The sequence below is a fragment of the Mandrillus leucophaeus genome, unplaced genomic scaffold (assembly GCF_000951045.1).
Source record: "Mandrillus leucophaeus isolate KB7577 unplaced genomic scaffold, Mleu.le_1.0 Scaffold1, whole genome shotgun sequence".
Lineage (NCBI taxonomy): Eukaryota > Metazoa > Chordata > Mammalia > Primates > Cercopithecidae > Mandrillus > Mandrillus leucophaeus.
The window spans coordinates 17,144,562-17,162,386 of NW_012098097.1; the positions used below are offsets into that span (position 1 = coordinate 17,144,562).

The window sequence follows — 17,825 nt, forward strand, 5'->3', positions numbered from 1 at the left end:
TCTTTGTTGAAATAACCTTTACATTTAGGGAGGGCCTCCAACACTAAAAAAAAAAAAAAAAAAAAAAGAAATAGGTTTTATTGAGATTAATTCACCTGCCATAAAATTCACCCCTTTAGGGTCCACAGTTCAGTGGTTTTTAGTGTATTCTCAGACTTGAGGAGACCTCGCCCCAGACAGAAGCCACGTGCACCAGGTCCCATCACCCGCTCCAAGCCCGGCACTGCCCGCCTGCCTTCGGCCCTTGTGGATGTGACCGAGACCTCCAGAGAGGACTGGCCAGGTGTTCTGTAGGATGCCCCTCTCTCCGTCATGTTTTCTCGTGCGTTACTGGAAAGAGCGATGTGAGGTGACCTGCCCTCCTCCGTGTGCTGTGCTAGGCCTGCAGTGCCCCACGACGGCCCCTGCTTGGTCTGGATCTTGATCCCTGGTCAAGATGGGGCCTGCCAGGTGCCTCCGCTTGAGGGGACCGTGTTTTCCTCTGTAACTTGCAGTGTTCTTGGGGGTGCTCGAAGGCTGTGCAGCGTCCTGCCGTTTCTCCTTCGGTTTTCATGCCAGCCGAGCTCTGGCCAAGGACCTTGTTGTGGTCTGGTGGTTAGTTGCCGTTTCCCCACTCTGACGTGCAGTGATTGCAGCTCGTTCTTAAGGAAGCCTGGTTCCTTCCCAGCTTTGTTTCATCATTCGCTCCTGCCAGTGTGGACTCATGGGTCCTCATCCTGTTTTGGGGGTTATCCTCTAACACTATTGTTATTAATGTTTGAGTTATAATCTAACACTAACTATTGTTATTAATGTTACTGAAATTGCTCCAGCTTTGGCCACTTCAGGTTGGCTTCTGTGTCATTTCAGCAAGATCCTGTTCTTCTTCTTCTTTTTTTTTTTCCTGAGCGTTTTTTCTTTCCTTCTGGCACCACAGGATGCACGTGGCTTATCTTTCTGCCCCTGCCCCAGCCCTGGCATCCACCACTGCCCAGGAATCTCAGATCCTCTCGGTGGAGAACGGTATTTGGAATCCAGGACGCTGGGCTTGGCCTCAGCTGCCTCTAGGTTCCCTCCCTCCTCTGTAGCCCAGCGTGTGCCCCTCTTCACAGTCCGCGTTTGCACAGACACCGGCTCTAGCCCAGCTTCTTCCTGGCCTCCCTTCGCGTGCCGCGTCTGGGCCTTCTGTGCAGCACGCTCTGCTGTCATGCGTCTGACGTGATTTCGGAGCTGCCAGCCCACACCTGTGTGAGCAACAGACCCACCACCCAGGCTGGGACGCTCTGTGCATCCTCCCCACCCCGGGCCTAGCATTGCTGGAGCTATCGCTTGGGTCAGCCCTTCTGGCACTGCTGGTCCGGGATGCGGACGTGTCTGCCGGTCCCCTCTGTGCCGGTCCGGGATGCGGACGCATCTGCCGGTCCCCCCGTGCCCCGCCCCGGGATGCGGACACGTCTGCCGTTCCCTCTGTGCTGGGCTCCCCAGGTCTGTGATTGTTGCTTCTTCAATCTGCATGTGATTGTGTTCTACAACTCTAGTACCAAACGGGACAGTCCGTTTCCCCCCAAAACTCCCCAGTCTGCTCCCCAACCCTGGGCCACCATTGATCTGTTTTTGGTCTTCATAGTTTACCATTTCTGGAGTGTCTTAGAAACACAATAGGCTTTTGATTCTGGCTTCTTTGACTTGCAGAGCACCCTTGGGACTCATCCCCATGATCTCTCCTTTTGTTGCGGAGTGGTATGTTGCTGGACGGACGTGCCGGTCACAGGCCTGCCCGTCTCCTTGGGTGTCTCCAGTCCCTTCTGGAGGCTCAAGGGGGCTCAAGGGAAGACTCTGCTTCCCTGCCTGAGTTGCCCACGTTCCTTTGCTCATGGGCCCTTCATCCACCTTCACAGCCAGCCACATCCACGTCTGGCTGCATCCTTCGCATACTCTATGCCTGTGACCCTTTCTTCTGCCTCCTGTGTCCGTCCTTCCTTCCCCCTTCCTGTATGTATTTATCTCCTTACCTGTCTACTTATCCGTCTGTCTAGATGGGGTCTTGCTGTGTTGGCCAGGCTGGACTCAAACTCCTGGGCTCGAGGGATCCTCCTTCCTCTGCCTCCCACAGGCAGATAGAGCACAGGTGTGGCCAGGGCCGCTGGTGTGTACCACCGTGTTTGGCACCCGCTGGGCTGCAGGAATAATCCAGGGCCCTCTCCCCATCTTAGGGTCAGCTGATTGCCAACCTTCATTCCCCTTTACCATGTAAAGGAACGTGTTTGAAGGGGGACACCCCCATCTTTGGGAGGGGGTATTACTCTGCTGAAGACAAGGGTGTGGACAGATGTGCTGTGACCAGGGTGGTTGGGCTTAGGACTTTGTTGTTGTTTACATGGAGGAACTGAAAAGAGCTGGGTGTGCTGCCGGATGCCCCAAGGATCTGGCCGGAGGAGGCAGGTAGAGAACAGGAGTAGGCGTCCAGGCCCCCAGGGCAGGTAGCGGGTGGGCTTCTGTGGTCTTGGGAGGTGCTGGGCCCGGAGGCATCTGCAGGAACCGCAGGTCCCCACACAGTGACGCCGTCTGTCTGTGTGCAGGAGCGGGAGGGGCTGGGCGGGGAAGACGCAGGGTCTGTCTGAGCAGTGACCGTTCGGGAGGGACTTTGTTGTTGCCGTCTCCCCAGGGTGCAGAGGGCGGTGGTGTGGCCATCCTTGCGTTGTGAGTGAGCAAGTGGCCGAGGGGTAGACTTTGGACGGCTCGAGGCGGAACTCGGAAGGAAGCCGCGTACTCCCATAGCTCTGGGCTCTGTTTGTGGCTGTGGCCACACAGGACAGGGCCTCGGGGCAGGGAGGCCAGTGCTTTTGGGAAGGGCCTCCCCCAGCCCTCAGAAGCTTCCCACCCTATTCCCCTTGGGCTGCATCCTTCTTTTTTTTTTTTTTTTTCTGGCTCTGGTTCCTGGCTTCTGTTTGCAAGGCTGGCTGGACACTGCAGCCACCTGGGCTTGCTGCTGTGGCCTGGACGCTGGGGTCTGTCTCTGCCCGATGGTGGTCTGCATACCAGAGCTGAGAAGTGACCCTGTGGTAGGAGGAGGCCTTTCCACCCCGAGACCACAGATTGTCCCTTCAGTAAACAAGCGTTTCTCTGAAATGTGAAATAAATGCTGTATCCACTGGTGATCCATGGTTGTTAGGGATTAAACCGAGTAAACGTAGCTCATTCGGCCGCTCGCTGCTGGCGAGGGGCGTGGAGCTTCTGCAGCATCCCGGGGAGGTCCCGGAATGTGAGTCTGGGCTGTGCTGATGCTGGAGCAGCCGGCGGGGAGAGCTGCTAGGCCACTCCGGACAACCCCGCACCCACTCTGGATGGAAGCTTCTCGCTCCCAGCCGAAACGGGCCTGCTGCCTGCTGCGGGGGCTGGAGGGGCCTGTCTGCTTGAGCTGCAGGGTACCCCGTGCCTGCGTGGCCCTCCTGGCTTTGCCTGTGGTTAGTGGCTGTTTTGGGCTGTGCTGATGGTGTTGTGGGGCCTCCTCTGGGCCTCAGCGCGTCTGAGCTTGACTGGAATGGAAAATGCACCTGGTGGTTTGTATTGTGTTGTTTCTGTTTTGCTTAATTTCATTTGCCATTCTTATTTCCAAAGATGCTTCTACATTTGTGCTATATTTTTAGTTTAACTTCCCACCCTTTCCATCCACGAATTTCTGTTTTTATTGTGGTTCTCGGTGACCACACACTCTTCTCTCTCTCCCCTTCCCTCCCGCTCCCTCCCAGGCAGAGCCTGTGAGACTTGCAGGCATTTCCCCAGAATCGAGGCCCTCTTGGCCATCCAGCTGCTGCCCCACCCAACCTTTGGCCTCCCCCGGGGCTCCTGGTTGGTTGGGCGTCCCTGAAGCCCCAGCAGCAGAGCGCTTGGTCACGAGGCCCGAGTCACAAGCCCCAGCGTCTCCGAGGAAGTGCAGAGTCCGGCCGCAGGGAGGACTTTCTCAACCGGCCCTGGGGCCAGCTGTCCTCCTCCTTGTTTGCTGTGGGCTCACCTCTGTGGGCTGCTCACTCAGACACACTCCCACCCATTTCTCCTGCCTCCTTCAGTCTCTGCCCAGCACCCCGCTGTCAAGCTCCGCCCCCCCATCCCTGATGCTAGACACGCTGGAGGAGACCGTGGCCCCAGAACCTGAGTCAGGAGTGCGAGGCTCTGTGGCATCTTCTGGGCCATCTCCAGGGCCTGGAGCAGGCACCTGTGCCCCGCGCTGGAGGCTGGGGGACAAGTGCTCTCTCTGATAAACGCCCCTGAGTTTCAGCTCTGTGGCTGTAGTTTGTAGGTCTCCTGTCTCAGCATCCCCAAGCCCACACCCTCGGGACTCATGGGGCCGAGGAGGGAGGAGCGCAGAGAACATGAGGATACATGAGCCCCTTGCCTGAGAGGTATGCTGTGAACCCGGAGACAAGGCCAGTGAGTCTGGGTCTGGGGCGACAGTGTGAGATGCAGAACAGGCGGGATGTCGCGTACATTACGGCTGGTGGGGCCGGCGCCTCACACACATGCCCTGGGAGTCAGGGTGTGGTGCTGACAGTGTCTGCGTTGCCAGGCTGGAGCGGGGCTTACTCTCTCTGCGTGGAACCCACACGCTTTTCCTCAGCTGGATGTATCTTTCACATTGAGCTTGTTTAACAGCAGAGCTGGTGAGAGGGCGCACAGCTGGCATCACCACTGTCCCCTGTGCGTGTCCCCGGCATCCTTCATGTGGACGCGGGCCCCGCCCCATGGCTCAGGTCTGTCAGCTTCCCTAGAATGAGGCAGAGCACTTGGCCCCTAGGAGACCTGGAAACCAGGAACCTGGGAGGCGCTGGCGGCTGTGGAGGCCGCTTATCTCCACGTGTCTGGAATTCTGTTTTCCACCTTTTCCCTTTAGGCTGGTGGGAGGCACAATCGCTCACGCCTTCTTTAGAAAGAGTGATCGTCTGCCCTGCCCCAAACGCCCTGTGTTCTGTGCGGCGTCCGACGAGAGTGTTCTGGGTGATTCACAGTAACTAAGCTGGGCGATCTCGCGAGAGGACGTGATGAGGCCCAAGGAGTCTGACGGGGGCCAGGAGAAGCCTTGTCTGAGTGTGGCTCGTGTGGGGGCAGTGCCCTGGCATCCGTGTGTGGTGCGGTGGTTTTCCTGACACTCTCTGGAAGGGGCCTCTGCCAGACACCTGCCTGCAGGGCCTCAGGCCCCTCTGGGCACGCTGGGTGCTCATGCGTTTCTGCAGAGTTAGGCTGTGTGCGCGGCGTGGTCTGCAGGACCGGGACAGCCCCTGCCCTGGGGCATTTCTGTCGGCCACCTTGGTTTGCCACCGCCCCCCCGCGGCTAAACGCTGCCAGTTCTCGTCCTCCAGGGCACCCCATTTCTGTCTTTTCGCTCACTGTACCTCCCCTCCTCCCACTCCGCATCAGCACAGCAGGCCAGGTGCGTTCTGCCCCCAGGCCCTGTCCTCACGGCTCTTTGATCCTGCACCCTTGGTGTGCGCTGTCTCGTGGCTCTCCTTAGAACCAAGGTCAGCCACCCCCAGCTCCCGCATGGCGTCTGGTGTCTTAGGGGTCACATGTGTCTGTCTGCAGTGCCTGGTGCCTCCAGCTGCGTGTTGCTTGTGGGGCGTGTCTGAACCTCAAGTGGGCTTGAGTCGTGAGAGAAAGGCTTTCTCATCGACACTGTGTGGTCTGTACTGTTTTACAGATTTCTTTTTAATTAATCCTTTCTCTTTTTCACAGCGCACTGGTGATCGCCGCGGTGTTTGACCGAGATATAAACTGCAGAAGAGCAGCCTCTGTAAGTTTTCTCATTTTGATATTTCCTTTCATGAAGGTAGGGGGTGGACCTGGTCTCCCCGATGCTCCTCTGTTTGCTGCCACCTGGCCAGCTCACCCGTCAACAGCAGGAGCCGCGAGGGAGCTGCCGAGAGTGCCAGCTGCAGGCAGCCCACTGGTTCTTACTGTCTCTGGGTGTCGGGGAGGGCCGTGGTCTTCAGCGTGTGAAGGGCGGTCAGGGTTAAGTCCCCACACCCCAGGCATCCCCAGAGCTGCAGCCATCACTGCTGGGGGTTGCTGGGCGATGTAGGCGAGTGGGACGGTGCCCAATGACAGGTCTCAGTGCAGGCAGCTGCGCGCTGAAGACGCGAAAGAGAGTGGGTTCTGCGAGGGTGGCCAGAATGTGGTGGCAGGATGGTCACTCACCAGGTGACTTTGAGCCTCAGGAGGGACTGTTGCGAGCAGTGGTCAGCTCTGCTTCACCCGGCCACACTTGCCTGGGCCTTGCTGGATGTGGGGCCTGCAGGACTGGGTGCGTCTTGATCACAGATGGCTGGTTTCCTCTGTGACGTTTGGGGTGAATTCTCAGTGTGAGGAGCGGTAGCAAGTGCTGCCACGCTGACCAGACTACTTCATTTGGCTCGGAGCTGGGCTGGAGTGAGTCCTGAGTCTCTTGGGACCACAGAGAGCGGGCAGCTGAGACGGTGGACCAGTCTCAAGATGAGAGTCTTGATTTCAGATACAGATAAGATGCTGAACACGTTTTAAGAGGGTAAGAACGGAGAGGCAGCACTTTGAGAAAGAGGGAGGGGTGAGGTTGGCTTTTGGTGATGGGGTGAGCGCATCCTCACGGGCTCGAGCTGCTGGAACTCTGTGTCCAGGCTCAGCATCGTTGGCTTAGTGGGAACCTGTTGAGGGAGCCGTTCACGCTTCCGTTACTGTCAGACTCGGGGGCCGGTGGGCCAGGTGGAAGGGGTGCTGGGACTGGTGAGGATTTCCTGTCAGCCCTGCAGTGTGTGGGACTGTGCAGGTGCAGAGCTGGTTTTCTCTCTCACGTGCAGGAGCTCGGATGATGCCTTTAAGTCTTTCTAGTCATCTTGTGTAGCTTGTGGTGGCCTCTGCCTGCCGTCTGTGTCCTGAAGTGGTGAGAAGTCTTTCTCTGCCTCAGGTCCTTAAAAACTGGAGAGAATTCAGCAGGAGAGCTCAGAGGCTCTTCTCTGTCCCTGAAGCTGCTCCTATTTTGTCTTCAGTGTCAGTAGAAAACCTCATAATTTTTTCGGGAAGTCGTCACATTTTTGCCCTGATATTTACCCAGAGGCAGTAATTGTAAGACTTTGAAATATAATAAAATTTTATGTTAAATCTGTACTTAAACATAAGCTTTTAGATTTTCTTTACTGCAACCTAAGACATTTCATGGGAAGCAGTAATAAAATTACTTAGGCTTCTGTGAACCCTGAATATGAGGTGAAATAATATAAATCATTTTTTCACATTAAAATCCCTTTAAACTGGCAATAAATCTTTTATAATAAATACCACCAGAGTGCACCTTGCTTACCCAGTAGCTTGCAAAATTAAAACAGCCAAAGGTAAAAGATTCCCTGTTTGAAGCCTATTAGGAAATGTGAGGATCGAGGGCCTCAACATTGGGAATCATTTTTTCCAACTGTGGAGCTGCTGCTTTCAGATAAAGATGTCTCGGTCTTCCTGGCTCCGCTGGGTTCCTGTTCCTCGCTGTCTCACTGGCTGAGGTCACCCCTGGGGGCCCCGAGGCCTCTTCAGCACCGGCCAGGAGGCAGCAGTGAAAGGCATTGAAGTCCCGTCCCTCCTTGGGGCTGGACGCGGTCCCTTGCCCCTGAACTCTAGACGCCCTGCATCGCCTTGGTGCTCCCATGTCGAGATTGGCCACGGCAGCAAAGGCTGCGGTCGTGCATCCCGCGGTTCGTGACCCTCCCAGTGACACGGTGAGGAAGGTGCTGCAGCTGGTTCTCAGCACTGGCAGGAGCGCGGCGACTCAGGCAGTCAGCGTGTGAGTGAGTTTGTGAAAACCGTTCCAGCTGTGTTTGTTGCTGAGCGCTGGTTTTTCTGCACATTGGAAGGAGTCTAGCAGGCCCCCAAACGTGTTGACGTTGCAGAAAGACGTGTCCCTGCCGGGAAGGAAGGGGCAGTAGAGACGGGGTGGTCGTGGCTTCTTGTTCATCACGAGGAAGGGGGGTGGGGATGGGGCCCCTGTTCACTGACAGTTAAAGTAAAGGCACTTAAAGCCCCCATTTAACTGAAAAGATTTTAAATCTTTTCATCCAGCATTTCATTGGATATTTAGTGTCTGACCTCTATTTGTGACTTTTTATTTTGGGATAATTGAGATTTATATGCAGTGCGTCCCTTCCTTCCCTCCCTTCTTCCCTCCTTCCCTTCTTCCCTTATTCCCTCCCTCCCTCCCTCCCTTTTTCCCTCCCTTCCTTCCCAGTGCAGTGGTGCGATCTTGGCTCATTGCAACCTCCGCCTCCCCAGTTCAAGCAATTCTCCTGCCTCAGCCTCCCGAGTTGCTGGGATTACAGGTGCCCACCACCACGCCTGGCTACTTTTTGTATTTTTAGTAGAGACAGGGTTTCACCATGTTAGCCAGGATGGTCTCGGACTCCTGACCTCAACTGATCTGCCCGTCTCAGCCTCCCAAGGTGCTGGGATTACAGACGTGAGCCATTGCACCTGGCAGAGATTTACATGCAGTTTTAAAGACTAATGCAGGGAGAGCCCATGCGTGTTTCACCATTGCCTCCATGATAAAATCTGGCAAAAGCGCAGTGGAACATCGCAGCCTAGACATGAACATTGAGCCAACCCGCCAGCCTTATTCCTACTTCCTTGGTTTTACCCGTACCCGTGTGTGTGTACATGTGTGCGAGGGCACGTGTGTGCGTGTATGTGCACGTGTGTGCGCGTGTGTGCGTGTGTGTGTGCGTGTGTGCACCATGCACGCTCACGCGTTTAGTTCTGTGTGATTATATCACATACAAATTCATGTATCCACTACTACAGTCAGGATACAGAGCAGCCCCGTCTCCCCGAGAGGCCCTGTGCTCCTGCTTTGCCCACAGCCCCTGCTGTTTCCGTCTCCTGACCCTTGGCAGCCACTGGTCGGCTCTCCGTTGCCTATTCTGTCATCTCGGGAATGCCGTGTAAATGAACTCTGTGGCCTCCGAGGCTGTAGCTTTCTTCTCTCGGCACAGCTCTCCGGAGACCCACCCCGAGCTTCTGTTGCTGAGGGGTGCCGTGGTTTGTGTGACCGTTTATGTGTTAGGGCATCAGGATGGTTTCTGGTCTTTAAGCTGCTGTAAACGTTCGTGCTTAGGTTTTCGTGTGAGTGTAGCTTCCGTTTTTCTGGGATAAATGCCAGGAGTAGTTTCTGGGTCGTGGTAGTTGGACATTTAAACTGCTTTCTAGAGCAGCTGCTCCATTCACGTTCGCACCACCACCTGTCAGCAGCCCTGCCTTTCTCTGTCCTCGCCTGCGTCTGATGTGGCCACCGTTTTTTGTGTCGGCCTTTCTGACAGGCGTGTGGTGATGTGTTCTTGTGGGCTTTGCCTGCGCTTCTGTCATGCCTGGTGGTGCGGAGTATCTTTCACGGGCTTACTTGCCATCTGTACCTCCTCTTTGGTGAAATGTCTGCTCAGGTCTTTACTCATTTTCTAAGTGGATTGTTTTTTGTTGTTGAGTTTTGAGCACTCTTTACATATGTGGGATTCTGGTCCTGTGTTGGATTTGTGTTTGGCTCTCTGCCAGTCTGTGGCTCAGTTTTCCATCCTCTTTAATAGGGCGGAGTTTTTAATTTTTTAATTCTGCTGGGGTCTTGGTCAGTTTTTTGTTTTTGTGGATCATGTTTTAGTGCTTTGTAAGACATGAAGACTTTCTTAAGGTCTGGGAACTCCGCCTCACCGGGTCCCAGGGATGCTGTCCCGTGTGTTCTGCTCTGCTGGTTGGTCTGCGTGTCTGTTCTGCCAGCGCGCACCGTGTGACAGGCTGTGCTGCGACGCTGCTGCGCGTCGTCAGCCTTCGCACTGGGTAGGGCGATGCCTCCCAGCGTCTGCTTTTTCAGGATTGTTTTCCCTGTTTTAAGGCTTGTGCTTTTCCACAAAAGTCTTGAATTTTTAAAACATCTTTTAGATACCACTGGAATAGTACATGTGTTCCTAAATAGTGTGTGTTAAATTAACATCAGAGTATATCTTTGTTGCGTTGCCTTTTGGCGGGTTTTGTTTCTTACTTTCCCATTGAATTTATCTCAAAAGTCACAAAATGGCAAACGGCAGCAGTCAGGCCTCTTCCCTCCCGGTGTAAGAGCTGCACGGGAGCCCGCCGCGAAGCACCTGTTTCCGCCCATCTCCAGCCCAGCCCAGGGGTCTGCCTTGGAACCACCTGCATGTCTGGCTTCTGTGTGACTGGCCAGAGGTGGCGGGTGCGTCTGTTCCTTTTCCCTGGGGTTGGGGGCACAGACCCTGGGTGGCTGTGTTTCGGTTCCTTACCTGGTGCCCGTCTGTGCGCGCACCTGCCAGCAGCCCTCACTCGGCCTTGCTCTCAGGAAGCCCCCAGGTGAGCGTTGGCAGGAATCCTGCTGGGCAGGAGGTCGCCTCTCCAGCGCGTGCTCCCTGAAGCCGCCAGCCTCCCTGACCTCCCCCGTGCTGGTGGTGTGTGTGGTGTGGCCGTGTGTGGTGTGGCCGTGTGTGGCGTGGCCGTGTGTGCACTTTGCTGGGTCTTCCTGGGATGCTGAAGTCTGCTGTGTCTCCAGCCCCGAGAACTCTGAGCCCAGGTGCTTTTGGGAAGGACGGGGCCCCAGCTGGTGACACATGGGAAGGGAAGTGTGTTTGTCACCTTGCCCAGGTAACCTGCTCTACCTGGTTGGTGCGCCTAAGGAGGGCAGGGTGTGTGGGGAGGACATGAGAGGCCTCCTGGAAGCACTTCATCCTGTTGAAGTTCACATTTCAACCTTTTCAGCAGCCCCTGCTCTGGGCCTGTGCCCGGCCTGGGACTCGGCCTGTTGACACCGTGCCATGGGTGTGGGCAGAGCGCCCTCCCTGGAGGGCGGCACGCGGTGCCAGTTGGTGACCATGAGCTGCCTCACAGAGCTCCTGAGGAAGAGTGTTGGGGCTCTGGGCTGTGAGTTAACAGCTGGGGCCTCCGCGTGGTGCTGCTGGGAGGCTCAGTGGTAAAGGCCAGTTTTCAGGATGTATCTGAGTTTATAAACTTGAATTCTTAAATTGTGGTTTTAAAGAGCACTAGGACGTAAAAACAGAGTGACACACCTTGAGGCTCTGTTCAGCCAACAACAAGGGCTTTTATTTAAAAAATAAAGCCGTGGGTCATTGACGTTGCGCTGTTTGTTCTGAACTTGCCTCTGGTGTTGGCGGAAGCTGACCTCGCTTACCTGCTGTGTTTGTTCTTTGCTCCGCAGGCCGCCTTCCAGGAGAATGTGGGGAGACAGGTATGGCTGCTTTTAAACACCTTTATTCCAAAAGCTTCCTGCAGGTTTACAGGTAGGAATCTGGAGAGCCATAACCCCGGTGTCTTTTCGCACTGCGAGGTGTGCCGTGGCTACATCAGCGGCAGGGTCACCGGGAACCTGCACGTACAGCAGTTTGCACACACAGGCCGGAAAGCTGTGCTTTACGTGTTGCCAAGGGCCACATAATGTGACTCTGCAGTGGGGGGCGGGTCCCTGGGAACAGGCTGGCCTTGCAGGGACGCAGACCTGACCCCGCCTCATCCCACACAGAGCAGGAGCTGACTCTGTTGACGTCAGCGCGTGCCTCATCCGGACTGTAGGCGGGCCCAGAAGCCAGCTCCCAGGAGCTGTGGACCCCACGACCACTCATCATGCTGGGGCTGCTTTTGCTGTGCCCTCTGACCCTGACATCTGGTCACTGGTCAGCTTCACCTGTGAATGGGGGCCCAGGTTATTCTTGTTGTGTGTGATGACGTCACATCTTGGGTGTGTGGTCGGGCCTTGCAGGAGAGTGGGACAGAGGCCGGAGAGCGGACCAGGGTCTGGGCTGGACCTGGGCAGGAAGCAAGGTTCCCAGAGAAGTCAGCCGAGAAGGTTCTGGAGTTCCCAGGCAGCAAAGCAGATGCAGTCGGGGTCTGGGCTGTGGCTGGGTCGTGTGGGGTGGATGGTGTGCATGTGGCCTGCGGACCTTTCTGACCTGTGGGGAACCCTCCAGGCAAAGGTGTCCGACTTGGAGTGGAAGCATCAAGGCCAAATGAGTCCAGAGGAAAAGCCGGACGCCAGAGTCAGCTGGAGAGGCGGGCGGATGAGGACTTGTGCATGTTATTGAAATGGTTCTCGAGGAGCCTGGCATGAGTGGTGTGGGCGGCTTTCTGTAGACAGAGCCCAGGAAGGGGCGTGACTTCCTCTTGTTGGCCCGAGGTGGCCGAGGCCCACCCAGTGTCCTTGGGGTGCCGTGGGGTCTGCACGTGTTCAGAGCCCTGAGCCCTGGTAGGAGCCAGTTCATTAGGAAGAGACACCAGCCTTGGAAGGGGAGCCTGGGTGTGCAGACAGCAAGAGCCGCACAGGCCGAGGAGAACATGAATGAGGTTTGGGCTTTTGAGTGGAGAGTGCGGCTGCTGTGAGTAGGAAGGAGCTTCTTAGAAACCACTTAGCTGAGCTGACGGACTTGCTTCCTGGAAAGTGACAGCCCAGGAGATGTCGTCTCCCTGTTCCTGGGCTTCCAACCCCTCCAGAGCCCCCGCCGGAGGGGGGCGTGCTGAGGCCAGAGCCCGGGGTGGCGACCACGCTGTGTGGGCCTGGGGCACACTCCACCGTCACACTCTGTTCCGGGTTCCCAGATGCCGCTTCCTGGGAGGAGCAGATGGGTCGCGTAGGGAGCCACGGGGCCCTGCAGCTGAGCTGACTGGCTTCCCTGTGTGTGTGGCTAGATTTGAGCCCCGTTACCTTTGTCGGGGCAGCTTAGGTTGGGGATTGATTGACAGGGAAAGGAAAGGCCTTTAAACTTGGTCTAAATTAAGGCAAGCAGCCAAAAAATGGGATATTCCCGTGGGTTCAGGAGTCTTGCACCTCAGTCCTGAGCCTGAGCCCCGTGAGTCTCAGAGCATCCGGCACAGTGACCAGCATGCGGATGGTAGCGGGAGCCTCGTGGAAGAAGCTGCACAGACTCTGAAGAGACACAGACTTTGACAGGAGTGTGAGATGTGCAGGTCCAGAGTGTCCCCGGCCCGCACGGCCACAGACTTTGACAGTGTGAGATGCGCAGGTCCGGAGTGTCCCCAGGCCCGCACGGCCACAGACTTTGACAGGAGTGTGAGATGTGCAGGTCCGGAGTGTCCCTGGGCCCACACGGCCACAGACTTTGATAGGAGTGTGAGATGCGCAGGTCCGGAGTGTCCCCGGCCCGCACGGCCATGTCCTGCTGAGGTTGGATAGAAACATTTGAGAAGAAGGTCGAGAACTTGGCAAAGCAAATGGGAGCAGACATGTTATGTAGCACGCAGGGAAGCAGCCTAAAAACCCTTGGATGTGGAGAAGGCTGTTTCTAATACACAGATCTGGAATGAAGTTGTAAGAAACGCATTTACAGTAGAGGCTTCTGGGTAACAGCAGCAGAGATGGGGGGTGGTTGGGGAGCGCCCTGGGGGACACGGAGGGGGCTGGGGGCAGAGACGAGGGACCAGCTTCTCTGTCCAGGCTCATCTTGGCTGGAGTTGGAGACTCTGGTCCTGAGTGGTCTCTGCCTTCTCCCCACTGAGCCCGGGGGCTCTTGAGCAGGTGGTGACTAACCCATGGGCAACTTCCATGTCCAGGGCCTGCCAGACATGCCAGCCCTACGACCCTGCTCCTAGGCGAGTGCTGTCCGGGCCCCCAGCACCATCGGGCCCTCGTGGTGGCCTGTCCACACCCAGGCCCCCAACTTCCTCTCTGCACAGGTGGGGAAGTTGAGGCTCAGGGCAGCTGAGCCCACCTTTGTCTGCCGGGAGCCTGTTGTTCCAGCTCCAGCCTGGCCAGACAGAGCCTTGGCCCCTGTGTTGGTCTTGCTTTGTTCTCACCGTGGGGGGGATGCTGGTCACAGAGTCCCCTTGTTCTTGTTCTCAGTGAGACCTGGTCCTGGGCCACCCCGGACGTTTCCCTGGGCTCCTGCCTGCTGTAATGTGGGACATGGAGTTGCACCCCAGTGGGCGACATCCCAGGTTGTGGCACCTGCTGTCTTTCCGCAGAGTGAGCTGCGACACCTCCACTCGGGTGCCGGTTTCTCCCCTGTTCCACGGTTCAGTGAAGGACACTCGTGCTGTCACTGATTCCAGCAGCCTCAGGCAGAAGTGTCCGGTATCTCCATCAGCCCAAGCTCCCAGTGTAACCCTTGGGAAGGATTTGCTGGGAGAAAGCCGCATGGTACCTGCTCATTCCGGCTCTCCTGGCGGGAAGCATGGATGTGGCCCTGGGTGTTCTCAGGAGAGCTGGCTGTTCAGCTACTTTATTTGCGAAGCGATGACACGGACGAAGGTGTGAGGTTTTCATGATGAAGTGCAGGGTGGTGATGAGTGTTTTAAAGTCAAGGAGGGATCTGGATCCCAGCCTCAGAGGTGGGCAGGCCTGGGAGGCCTTTGAAAAACCCTGCTGCGGTTTATAGCTGTAAGGCTTTCTGTGTTTGGTTCAGAGTTTGTCATTTGTATTTTCTTAGGAAATTATTTATGTTGTTTCCAGAATTTCAAATCCTGGAACCTGAGAGTGGTCTCAGTAACACCATGCAGCCTTCGGGGCTGGAGCTGGGGCTCCACTGGGGCTCCACTGGGAGACTGTCGTGGGGTGGGAGGAGGTCCGCCTCTCCCATGTCAGAGCCTTGGGGGCTTCTGGTCCTCGGTGCTTCTGGGGTCAGCTGTCACCACCCCCCAGAACTGGCTGGGCCGGCTGCCCCCAGTCAACGTCCTGCCCGCCCAGGACAGCCGAGCGAGGCCTGGGCTCTGGTCCAGGTTTCGCAGACTGGGCAGGCGGCTGCATCCCCGACCTGACCCAGGCCTGCTTGCTCTGGTGTGCACTGACCTGCCAGCTTTGTGGCATGGGGCTCGGGCTGGTGGAGGTCAGTGGCTGGAACACTGTTGAAACCTGAAGCCCATTTACGGTGTATGTTTTAAGGAAAGGTCTCCTACAACATACCGAAGTGGAAACGTTTGAGTTGTTTGAAAACGATGAAATCCTTGTGAGTGGTTTCAGTCGTTGGGCGTGGTGTGGTCTAGGGAGCCCGTCAGGAAGTCAGTGTGGCGTGGAAGTCCTCGGTGAGCAGTGTCTGTGGTGTGTGGCTCGCTTGCCACCTGCCTCAGGGCTCGGGGTTCGTGAGTGTCAGTGTCTGTGGATATGATGATGGAACTTGGTAAAATGCCTTTGCTCATTCAAATTCTTCTTTTTCCCCCAATTTCACTTTTTTATTAGGGCACTTTCCCGCATGGGATTGATATTTTGACCACAGCCGACTATTTTGCTGTCGGTAACAGAACCAACTGTTTCCTGGTTATAAGGTAAGTTTTTAATGTATATCACAAAAATAGAATATCCTAAAATCAGATTGGATGTCAAAAATCAGCTTCCACCATTTTCTTTTTTCATCCTGTAATGTCCACTAAATGTAACGTGGTTTTTGTGTGAAAAATTAAAAATGGAATTGGGACAGTTATCGAAACTTGTGTTTCATGTTGATTGGACTCACCTCATGCTTTACTCGGTAGATGGGAGACATTTACTCAAGTGTTAAAGCGGGGCTCAGCTTCAGGAGTGCGGCCTTGCCGTGAGTGCTGTCCCTGCTTATGATTTCTCTCCTGGTCGCCCCGTTTTACCCGTGCTGCTTCTGTGCGGGGCTTGGAGTTTGACAGGAAGCAGCTGCAAGCACGGCCGCGCCTCCTCCTGACACTTCCCTACTGGATGTCCTAAATGCTTTCCCAGTTTGAAATCTTGGATTAGAAGGGACTGTTTCTTTTTCTGTTTCGGTGCTAGAAAGTGTTTTGAAGTTGAAGTTATCTGTAGATTGTTTATGAAATGAGTAGGAGGTATTTTAGAAATCAGGTTAGAAACAAATATTTAGCACCTCTAATTGCAGTTTACAGAATTATATCACATTTTTGTAGTTGTATAATTAGGTACTGGGGAGGTTACTTCAGTTGTCTTAGTTGATCCATCGCGGCAGATATGCGAGAAAGGATGTGACTTTATTTATTTTTGGAGGTGGAGTCTAGCTCTGTCGCCCAGGCTGGAGTGCCGTGGGGTGTGACTTTATGAAGTGATTTATTTGCCTTAAATTAGGACAAGAAGCATGCCTGATGCATGTTTAACATTATTAACCATTAAATACCTTAAAGATCGATTCCCCAATAGCCCTGCTGTGTAGACCGTGCAGAAAGGACGTTTCTCCATCACCAGCCTGGGCAGAATTTTCAAAATGTAGTGTTTGAACCTCTTTCCCAGAAACGATCTTTGAACACATCTATCTGTATTTTTATATCCTTTCAGTTTTCCTCAACATTTAATGTCCTTTTTTGCCTTATCAGTTCTTTCCTATTAATACTTGGCCATATATTTTATGTGGAAAATCTACTGGCCGGGTGCAGTGGCTCACGCCTGTAATCCCAGCACTCTGGGAGGCCAAGGCAGGTGGATCACCTGAGGTCAGGAGTTGGCGAAACCCCGTGTCTACTAAAAATACAAAAATTAGCCAGGCGTGGTGGCAGGTGCCTGTAGTCCCAGCTACTCAGGAGGCTGAGGCAGGAGAATCACTCGAGCCCAGGAAGCGGAGGTTGCAGTGAGCCGAGATTGCGCCACTGCAGTCCAGCCTGGACAACGGAGTGAGACTCCATCTCAAGAAAAGGAAAATCTACTGCCTTTTCCCGAGTTTCCTGGGTAACATACCTGACAGCTAATGGAAACTTCAGCATGTTTCCCTTGTTGCTGAGGTTTCTAAGCCAGCCTAAAACTCGCATGTAATTAGCTGTGTGCGTTTTATAAAAACATTTGCCAACACGAGACCTGGGTCCAGGCATGTCTTCCCTCAGTGTGTTTGGCTTCCTCACAGTGCCAGGCCCTGCGTGCCGACCAGATGCCACCTTGTGAGGACACACCGGCAGGCAGGCCCCTCCAGTCCTGAGTGTGGCATCGTGGGGACCGGCAGTTGTGGCTGCACCCTAGCACCACGGGGCCCCCTGTACCCGAGGCGGGGTCCTGCTGTCAGCCTGGACCTTGGGGTGAGGGAGGCAGTGGTCCTGTTCAGCAGAGGGCATGGGATTGGGCACAGCCCAACAGGGAGGAGAGTTAACAGGGCCCTGGGCCCTGGTGGGGAGCTGTTGGGGGCCTCTGAGCCATAGTGAAGAGTGTGGATTGTCCTGAGGTCCTGGCACTTTGATGGTCAGGTCTGTGTTTTGAATATATCACTGTGGCAGTATTTGGTGACTGGAAATAAGGAGAGGGCTTGGGGGCTCTCGGGAAAGGGGAGAGGGTTGGGGGCCTGGAGGTGTGCCCACTGGAGGAAGGTGGGAGTCGCCAGGGCATTACACAAGGTCTCAGGGCAGTGTTGGCATCGCTCCGCAGGTGGAGGGCACAGCCGAGGGCGACAGTGTCGTTGAGTGTGAGGAGGTCGGGGCTCAGCTTACACGTGCCGGCCTGTGAGGAAGCTTCAGCCGTGCTGACACGGAGATGTTTCCTCTGCAAATTGGAGTTTCGGACACACAGACTGGAACTGAACTAATGGAAGGTCCCCCAGGAAGACTGTCAGGCGAGACGAGGTGGATGGGGGAACCAGCTGTCGCCCCACTCTCCTGTTTATCGTCACAGCCGCGTTGAGGATTTTGTAAATGTTAACACCTGTAAATTCGTACCTGTCACCACAATCAAGACGAGAAAAGACCCAGGTTTCCCCTTGCCCTTTTGGGGTCCCTCCCCTCCCACCCCCTTCTTCAGGCAACCCTGATTTGTTGCCGTCACTGCAGCTGTGTCTGCGTTTCCCGAAGCTCTGTGTGAATGGGTTCAGGCAGTGGGCACCCTCCTCACTCACACTGGCTTCCTCCGCCCCGTGTGAATGGTGTGAATGGGT

The 17,825-nt window shown here is 55.4% G+C and overlaps 1 protein-coding gene across 1 annotated transcript in view; it reads left to right on the forward strand.

Moving 5' to 3' along the window:
- Positions 1–17,825, forward strand: part of TBCD (tubulin folding cofactor D) — a 217,007-nt gene that overhangs the window by 139,368 nt on the left and 59,814 nt on the right. The window contains 3 exon segments of the mRNA XM_011970092.1: positions 5,707–5,764; positions 11,198–11,227; positions 15,182–15,267. Coding sequence (XP_011825482.1) covers positions 5,707–5,764; positions 11,198–11,227; positions 15,182–15,267 — 174 coding nt within the window.